The 9713-nt window shown below is 37.3% G+C and overlaps 2 protein-coding genes across 4 annotated transcripts in view; one reads left to right on the top strand and one right to left on the bottom strand.

Moving 5' to 3' along the window:
- The window catches only part of eya2 (EYA transcriptional coactivator and phosphatase 2), a 25157-nt gene extending 17667 nt beyond the window's left edge, over positions 1-7490 (top strand). For all 3 annotated transcript variants that reach the window (XM_042215635.1, XM_042215634.1, XM_005950393.3), the window contains 7 exons: positions 853-942; positions 3037-3095; positions 4562-4722; positions 5478-5592; positions 5744-5865; positions 5970-6070; positions 6410-7490. In XM_042215635.1, coding sequence (XP_042071569.1) covers positions 853-942; positions 3037-3095; positions 4562-4722; positions 5478-5592; positions 5744-5865; positions 5970-6070; positions 6410-6490 — 729 coding nt within the window. In that variant the 3' untranslated portion in view covers positions 6491-7490. The remainder of the gene's footprint in view (positions 1-852; positions 943-3036; positions 3096-4561; positions 4723-5477; positions 5593-5743; positions 5866-5969; positions 6071-6409) is intronic.
- A 243-nt stretch (positions 7491-7733) lies between these two features.
- The window catches only part of tgm5l (transglutaminase 5, like), a gene marked incomplete in the record, with an annotated part of 5341 nt that continues 3361 nt past the window's right edge, over positions 7734-9713 (bottom strand). Inside the window, 4 exon segments of the mRNA XM_014330358.2 lie at positions 7734-8072; positions 8429-8565; positions 8976-9133; positions 9263-9475. Of these exon segments, the coding sequence (XP_014185844.1) occupies positions 7919-8072; positions 8429-8565; positions 8976-9133; positions 9263-9475 (662 nt within the window).

Below are 9713 nucleotides of genomic sequence, written 5' to 3'. Positions count from 1 at the left end.
TTTTTTTTTTTTAAATGTTGAACAACATGGATGATTTGTCAGCCAGACTGCTGGCACATTATGATTTATATTTTCTGAATGTGGTAATTCAGAAAATCCTTATTAAAAACTGAATTGAAGTTGATGTAATGCAAAACCTGGTTTTTATTTTGCTTTCTATATGATCGAAAATAACAGAAGATAAAAGGTTTGAGGGAAAAGGTGAAAGACTGAATACATTTCAGCTATTATATCCATTGCATTTAAGTTGCCACTAGTTAAACGAGTCTACATCTATACGACTGAAAATAAGGGTTTTTAATAGTTGCTGACTTCGATTAGTTTGCATTTCTGACCAAAAGCAGCAGCAGAGAACAGTTGGGGAAACTTGTTGACTGAATTTATGAACGCCAAAACAAATAGCTCAGAATGAAGATGGCAGAGATAACGATAAGCAATAAAGTTTGATTGACAGATAAATATTCACGCCTACCTTCTTCTGGAACCTGTTTATGTCAATCCTTTTACTTAGAGCAGAACAAAGCTTCTATTATGTGTGCATTGACATAATGAAAAGAGCAGTAATGTTAAATAGCTTTAAATGAACAATTTATTCTCTAAATACCAAAGCTTGTAGTCTCAACCTAAGCCCAGAATTTTATTTCTATGAACATGCTAACAAAGAGCATAGCCTTTGTTCACATTCACATTCTATTCACGGTGCCAAATCTGTTTATAGTTTTAGTTAAGGATGCCAAAAAGAAAAAAATCTGTTACTGTCCACACTAACTTTTAACAGTTTTCTTCTCTCCATCTTGTGCGAGCATGGCATATACAACATGTGTCAATTTTTCCTGCCTCTGTGTGCATCAGGACTCTTCAAAGGCAGTGTCTCTGGGTTTGTGGATGGAGGAAATGATCTTCAACTTGGCTGACTCAAGGCTTTTCTTCAATGACCTGGAGGTGAGGTTTGAAATTTGTGTGATGAACCGTAACTTTTGAAAAAAGAAACACAAAGAAAATTCCAAGACTCAGTGTTGATTAATTAGCAGTGGGCTTTGCTGCACAAAGAAAATTGTGCCAGTGTACTATTTTCATATTTGGCTTACAGTGCACTGGATCTCAATATATTCTAATAATTGTGTGACTTTTTCCAGTAAGCTGGAAAACTGTAGCACTGAAAATTATCCAGCAATGTAAGCTGGCATACAGTTAACCAGAAAACCTTGCCTGCAAGAGCTTAGCGAGCGGTTTGACATTTTGCTGCTTTTTCTTCTTACATAAAGCACGATGGCACTCATTGAAGAAATCCCTTCACACAATATCTATCTCGTATTTATTCTTTCTGCTGCATTTACAGCATTACCCAAACAATTTACTTTCATGGGGAATTGACAGGACATCAAAAAAAACCTCCCAAAGTTAATACACAACGTCTTAAAATGATGACTCCTTAAAAAAAGAAATAAAAGCCCCTGTTGGTCATTAAAATGCATTTTAGTACCTGCTAGTGACTGAACAACGCATGTGTTTTTCATCCTAAATTCCTTAACCTTGTTCTGACAAAGAAGAAAACCTGAAGAGCTGCATAGAAAAAGAGAACAAGTACACTTTGTGCTATAATTATAGGTCTGTGTCTGAGTATCCAAAGGGGAAATTAGTCAAATGGGAGGAGGAACAGTCAAGAAGAGGGAAAGGAGCCAACAAAGCCATTTGCAAACCCAGTTTTTATCCCTCCTTTTGTTGTTAGGGCTCAGTAAAGCTCTAAAGCAGTGCCCCATATCAGGCTGACAAAGCCTGTTAAGTCTTAAGGTGCAATTATCTTGTCCTTATCATGTCTGTGGCAACACCAGTGGCTACAACTGCTGCTGTCATGACTCACGTATTGTAAATGGTCGGTGTTACTGTCTGACTAATCAAGTCCATCATTGCCAGTTGAAATTTTAATGGTTTAAAAAAAAAAAGATTTCAGTGTGTTCTAGTTTTCTTTATCTCAATTTAACGATACAACTATTGCAGTCTAATCAAAATCAGACTAACTCAGACTTTTGCTTTTTGAGACTTTTAGCATATGTGCAATTTTTTTTTTTTTTTTTTTTTATTCTGCACTTACATTGACATTTTAGGACTTCCAGAGCTGACAGATGAAGGATCCAGTTTGCTTTTGTCCGTATTAAATAATCAAATGTTTGAAATTAAATTATACAAAGGTAATCCGCATTGTACGGTCAGCAGTTACATTTCAGCATGGGTGGATGTCACCTGAGTGGGAGTGGGTTGCAGCCCCTGGGAATATAGTTATGCAGCAATGTAAGGGAGATGAGGTAGCGTCTCCGTCTGGGAAAGGTGATAGGAGAGCCGGTCTGTACTGGGCCGTTGCGTTACAGTTTGGAGTCATACTAGGACTCCATTTTTAAGCATGTGCGTGCTTAAAAACAGAGTATATCACTGAGTGTGCAGAAACCAGAGTGCAAGTTTTTGCTTGATACCTTTGCATGGTGTGTTTTCACTTAGTCTGTGATGACTGACTTGTCCTACTTTTTTTTTTTTTTTTTTTAATTTAACATATCAAATCATAATAGCTGTTTTCAAATTTCTTGTTTAACTGCATATTGCTGAAGGTGTTTTGGCTGCAGACACTTGGTTAAGCTACAGTGTGGTTTTGTTCCCTGCAGTCTGGTTGGCTGCATTAACGTCCAACAGAGACAAATATGCAAACCATTGTGCTTGTCGGACAATGAGTGATTCTTAAGAGAATTTTTTTTTTTTTAACCAGTGGTTAAATTGTTAGGTGTATTAAAAAAAAAAAGTGCAGATTTACTTTACTTCACTATGTGGTTGCGCTAGAATTGCACCACTATGTTGACGACTTTTTTTCCGTGGCGCCTTACTGGCCCATTTCCTGACACCTTATTTCCTCCTTCCTTGTATTTTATTTTAACCCTTTTTTTTTCATATCCATTGTGCTATCATTTCTATAGAGCAGAGACCTGCCTGTAAATGGCTTTACTCTGAAAAGGATCTCGTCATATATCTGCTCTCCTTTTCATTTCCCAGGAATGTGACCAAGTCCATATTGATGACGTGGCATCAGATGACAATGGACAGGACCTGAGGTAAAGTTTCTGCTGTGTTACTGTACTCAAAGCTTAGCTGGGAATCTGACAGTTCTGCTATGGCTTGTGAACCAGACTTGCCCTCTGGGTTTTAGTGGGCAGGAAGAGAAAAGCATGAAGATGAGATGGGGGCTGTGTGCATCTGTGTGTGCTCATGCATGCAAGCATGTGCATGTCTTTTATTTTCCCTACTTCCACAGTCATATAATATGTCAGAGGATTATCCAGTGCTTTCATTTCTCATCAAACTATCTCTTTCATTCCCTCTGTCTCCCTCAGTGCTGGCGTTTTATTGCATAAACTTGTTGAAACACTTTAAGATGCTTTTAGGAATGATTTGAGCGAACCAGTCTGTATTAAAGTACATTTTTGACATATTTATTTTATTGAACTTGGACCTTTTCATTTGAGTATGTTTTTATATTTATTCTAGTCACACTACATGTATATAATATTTTTAGTGACAAATGCTCATTCAATTTTACAGGATTTCTTGGCCCGGACAGTTTCATTTGCACTGGCACATTTCCCTACATTTGATGAAAAGCTCGAGCAATGCTTTCTTTTTCAATGGTTGAATTCTTATAATTCTTTTTTTTTTTTTTTTTTTTTTTTTTTTTTTTTTTTTTAAATGACATCAGAAACAGCAGTATGCGACATTACGTGATGGCAGAGCTTCAGTTCATCCTTTGTCATTTTTTTTTTTTTTTTTTTTAAAGAAATAGGACAGGGGGAATGAATGAGAGAAAGAGGGGGAGAGAAAGAAAGAAAACCAAAGGGGAGAAGAGACGGTGAGAAGGGGGGGAAAAAAAACAAAAAAACAACAACTCCTGGGTCACCTGTATGGAGAAAAAAAAAAAAACAAACAAAAAAAACAAACAGAGGAGACAGCAAACAACAAAGAGCAACATAATAATAGAGAAAACAAAGCACCATCACAATAAACTAGCTAGTCATAGATATCAATAGTTACTAAATAATAAACGATATTGTGCAGCACGCAAGATAGACAGCGCACAGTGTGCTTTGAGGCAGCAGCCAAGAAAGCTTTAGTCCGCGTCTGTGAATACCCATGTGTACACCTGTGTGCATACCTGTGTGGATCAGCATGCTTGCATTCCAAAGGTTTCTCCATGTAATGATCTGCTAGGGAGTGTGGGGGGGCCACAGCCCCGTCCTCCAGGGTGTGAAGCGGGTATGGAGGAGATCAAAACTCCAGACATCCAGAGGCCCCCAGAACACAAGAGACCATGGAAGACCAACAGAGGGGCAGCCGCGCCACTGTTCCAGTAAACTACTACTTGAATAAATTCCTGCAACCCTAAAATATATTAGTGAATATAGCTACTGATTCTTGGAGTACCAATGTCAACAATGATGAACTATTACAATAAGATCTTCAGAAGAATTCAGCTCACGCCTTTATGATTTATATCCTGGCTGTTTTCTTTATTGTGACTCTGCAGCACTTATAACTTTGGGTCGGATGGCTTCCAGAGCCCAGCAGGAGCAGGATCTCTGTGCCTGGGGTCAGGGGTCCACGGAGGGGTGGACTGGATGAGGAAACTAGCTTTCCGATACCGCAGAGTCAAGGAGATCTACAACACATACAAAAATAATGTCGGGGGTAAGTTCTAGTCTCATTTTATACAACATTGCTGTCTATGTGTGACGTGAAAGTTTAGAAATTCTTCCTTCCTTCTTTTATGTGGGGTTTTCGTGCACTTATTAAACACCTAACACTTACAGGAAGTTAGATGATGAGATTATTCTACACAAATGCAAATATTTATCAACTGTAGGACTTTCACCAGTGCCCTTAAAGGCAAAAGAGAAACTAACTGTAAGTGTTACACCTAGTCAGGCTTCAGTGGGTAAAGAGTTAAAGAACTAAATCTAACATCTAAGATTCAAAACATGATTGATTTGAAGTCATAAAGTAGGACCTTTTCATTTGAGTTCATTCAAAATTCAAATTCAAATTTTATTTGTCACACACACAACCATACACAGTATGACATGGGGGTGAAATGCTTGTAGCTGTACAATGCCTGACTATTAAATGACAGAAAAAAAGTTTTACAATATTTACAATTTACAGGTTACTACAAAATTTACAAATTAACTTAGGAATTTACAGTAAAGAACGTGCAAATAGCAGAAGAGATTATAAAGATTATAAATATTATTATATTATTATAAATCCTATAATTTATAATTATAGGATTTTAGGAAATGTGTGGTGGTGCGTGTGGTGATGTGATGTGTTTCATTAGGTTCCTATTTTCTTTCTAGGCATAAACATGCAGTTTGGATATGAAGAAGAGTAAAATACTTGTTTCCAAGATTATCTGTCAAGCTTTTGTTCTTCTTGATGGTCAGGTTTACTGGGCAGCCCCAAGAGAGAAGAGTGGTTACAGTTAAGGAGAGAGATGGAAGTCCTCACTGACCTGTGGCTGACTCAAGCACTCAAAGCTCTGGCTCTCATCAACTCAAGGTCAGTTTATGCTTCCATAGTTTTATTACCACTTAGAGGTGAATTAAATGCTAGCTTTGTTTAATTTGACATTTTCATATTTTTTCTCAGTTTGTGACAAAATATATTTGTTTGTCATATTTACTGACTTGCCTGTCTTGCCCTCTTTCAGGCCTAATTGTGTGAATGTGTTGGTGACCACTACTCAGCTCATTCCAGCCCTGTCCAAGGTGTTACTCTATGGTTTAGGTTCAGCCTTCCCCATAGAGAACATATACAGTGCCACCAAGACAGGTGAGAAAACTTCAAGGGAAACTAGACAAGGAGATAATATCACAGTTAAGCAAGTGAAAAGGCTGTAATAATAATTTAAACTGTGATTTTTCTCCTTTTCAAAGGCAAAGAAAGTTGTTTTGAGCGTGTCTCTCAGAGGTTTGGTCGGAGAGCAGTCTATGTGGTGATAGGAGATGGAGCTGAAGAGGAGACTGTAGCCAAGAAGGTAAAACTGTCTGTTTTTTTTATTACTTTAATGGCTGAAAAATGGGCCACAGCAAATCAGTTAACCTTACACTATGCTTGATTTCTGCAGCTTCTGTGGTATGGGTTTGTTTTTTCATGAAATTGCTGTTTTGAGATTTTCCTAGATTTTTTTTCTAATGCTTTTCTATAATGTTATCCAGATGTATCTGTGTACTATAGCACCCCTCCAAATGGGACAATACTTCACATATACTCTTCTTCTGCAGAAACACTGAAAACTTCTGAAAAGATACTATCTTAAGTTTCAATGTTATACTCTATTCACGCGTTTGATATGACATTATTTTTGTTTTATCAGAAGAACATGCCATTCTGGAGAGTGTCCTGTAGGGCTGATCTCGAGGCTTTGAGCCACGCACTGGAGCTGGACTACCTCTAGAGGGCGCCATCCATCACATTCTGCTCTTATGCTTGTGTTATGAGAAACTCTGGAGCTTCTGAGTGCACCTTGCAGGTGAAGATTTCCCTAGAGACTGATTAAAAGTCAGTACTGCTATATTGAGCGAGCACTCTCACAGACAATTTTATACCCAAGCCAATGGATTTTGTGGGGATTCTGAAGCAAGGCTGCAGTGTCTGTGATACATAAATATGAAAAAAAAAAGGGCTGGAAACAAAATAAAAGGCCAAAGTGAAATAAGGGACCAAAGCCTCATAGCTAACTCCAGGGAATTATGGTTAATACCGATAATATTAATCATATAAAACAACAAACTTACTTTTTTTTTTTTTTTTTTTTTTAATTCATCTTGAGTTTATAAATTGTTCCGTTTTCAGGATATTTACATCCTGTTTAGCGATCACAGTGAGTAAAGTTCAGATTGTTGATGACTTTTTCTGCTGTGTCTTTATATTTCTTTTGAGACTTAACACGTTTTTTTCCTGGCCATTAATGTTGTAAAGACAAAATTAGAAGCAAGAATTCTGATATTGTGATTTTTAGTAATAAATGTTAAATACCATTCTCTTAAAGGTAGGGGCTATTAAATAGTCTGCATTTCAGCTTTACAGTCTGAGCTATTTACTGGTTCAGTTTTACAATACAGTACGGTAATAGTTTGGGAGCTCTGCATAAAACAATAATCACAGTTAAAGACCAAAAATCTGCTCAAAATGTTTTGATGAGTTGGCTTGAAGATGCTGTATTATAGGCTGGTGCTTGAATGAATCTTTACCTTTAATTATGGGTTGTATATTGTTTTCTTTACTGTCATTAAGTTCCTAATAACCTGTTTGTAATATAGTTGGACTGGTATGATTGTGCATGTGCCGATTACACTGCCTGTCAGCTTAGCAATGATCTGTATATAATGCTTTGTTGCCAACTTGTTGTGACAGACAGTTGAAGTAGATGAATAAAGATAAATTAATTACACTGAGGGCAAAGGTGAGTTCAGTTTCATCTCATTTTGCACTGTTGCTCAATCTATAGATGCATTCTAATCAATCTACATGACATAAACCTAAAAAAGGAATTTTAAAGTTTTCCATGGACAAAATCACGCGAAGGACTTTTCTTTCTTTATGGGGAAAGATCACCATCTTCAGGCCAAGAAAAGTAGTAACATAAAGACACTGATAGACTCATACACTGTGTGGCTTTTAGAAGAAATGAGACAGAATTGAACATTTTATGATTTTATTTCTCAAATAAAGGTAAAAGTACAACAATAAATTAAAATATATATATCTTTGGGTATCAATGTTAATTTTTATGGCACATATACACATAAATAAAAACAATAAATAGCTAAATAAATAATATTTACATTCTTCATTTACAGCATAGGAAACATGGCTGCAGGTGCTAAACACTGTTGACAGAGACCATCTTAAAGCCTCTGATGGTGACATTCATATTTGTGAGCCACAGGCTGGCTTGCAGCATCTTTTCTCCCACCATGTTGGGCATGAACGGGATTGGCTGATCCACTCTTCCTCCTGGAGGCAGTGGGGGCATCCTGCAGGAAAATGTAGAAAGCTTATTTTAAAAAAATGTTTGCAAAATGTAGAAATTTATTCCAGTAACTTAGAGTGGCTGACTACAATAAACGTCCTGTCACTTTGCATCACGCCTCTAAGCAAACATTCAGTGATTATCCTGCTATGCAGCCATGAACATATACATGCATAAAACAATGCAAACATACCACAGCGACAAGTCAACATTCCCTCAAGATAGACAGTGTTCCTTTCTGCACTGCACAGTGACACTCCTCTATTTTAGAATTCCTGTCATTAGCAGGCATTTATGGCGTTCTAAAGTCCCTGTGGTGTCTACTAATTATTGCCCATGAGACAAAATAATCATTCTTACCTGAACTGAACTTTGCCTTGGAGCAGCCCAGCCCCAGCTACAGTCAGTACTCCACTGACTCGGTGAGAATATGGGTTGATGAAGGTCACTAGAGCAGTCTGTTCGCTGTGTTGCTTGATGGACTTTTCATCTGCAACCTGAAGAACAAACACATTAGTAAACCCAGAACATTTCCTCAAGTTCTCCATTATATAACTTTAAGCTAATAAATATGACATAACATCTGCTGTCTGCAACTCATACTTGTGATGATGATTACATTTTTATTCAAAAAGGAGAAATATTATAGAAATTTTCAAAACCACCGATGCAGTTTTTTCACGGTTGGTGCATCATCAGATCAGATATGAAAATCCTGAATGCCCTTTAAATACTTTCTTATAACATTGCGTAGCAACCTGTACTTGGTATCAAAGCATTGGAATTTGTGCTCAAAGACATAAAGTTTAATTAATTAATTTGTTTAAAGAAGTTTAAGTTGATGGATGCAATAAGTCTGTATGTGAGAAACTTTAAGGAGGAAATATTGAGAATTTTTGTAAAGTACCTGTATGATGAGCTGTGGGCTGGTGATGTTGAACTCCTCTGAGCTCAGGACTCTCTCCAGACTGGCAGTATCCTCCACAACAACTGCAAGGTTGATCAGGTTATCCCCCACCACGTCTTCATACTGTGCTAGGGGGATCTTCTGCCTCACTACCTTGACTGGATAGAGGAAGTGACACAGAAATTAGGTTGTGTTAAATAAATAAATCCAAATAGATTAAGTTCTGAAAACAACAACAGTCCTTCAAAGGTGAATATTTTAGTTGTAGATGAGAAAAGTAAATGTACCTTCCATAGGTGCAAGTTGTAAGACACCGTGGTTTTCCCAGAAGGTGTCCGAGGGGCTGTGGTTGTATTCTTTTGCCTGGGCATTGAGGTGAATCTTCAACATCTTGGCTACATTCTGCTTGTTCATGATTTTCACGCTGAAGCTGACAGGCTCCCCAACAATGGGGGATTTGTCCAGGGTCAGGAAGACTAGCACTCCCTGGGATGAGCCTGCTGAATAAACATGAAAAAGTCCTCATGAAGAGATATGTTTTTATACAACTCTGTATAAACTCTGATGAATACATTCAAAACTACAAATTACCTCTTCTTAGTGTTGAGTCACCTGAACTTGAAGAGCTTCTTGATGAAAGTGTGGAAGTTGGGCCTGTGTTATAAAGACAGAAAGACAAATGTGAGTATGTGAGAGTGCTATTATTTCACTTTATCACTTTATTTCAATATATCACTT

The sequence above is a fragment of the Haplochromis burtoni genome, unplaced genomic scaffold (genome assembly GCF_018398535.1).
Source record: "Haplochromis burtoni strain Fernald_Lab_line unplaced genomic scaffold, NCSU_Asbu1 Contig_779, whole genome shotgun sequence".
Classification (NCBI taxonomy): domain Eukaryota; kingdom Metazoa; phylum Chordata; class Actinopteri; order Cichliformes; family Cichlidae; genus Haplochromis; species Haplochromis burtoni.
This window is presented reverse-complemented; position numbering and strand designations above follow the sequence as displayed.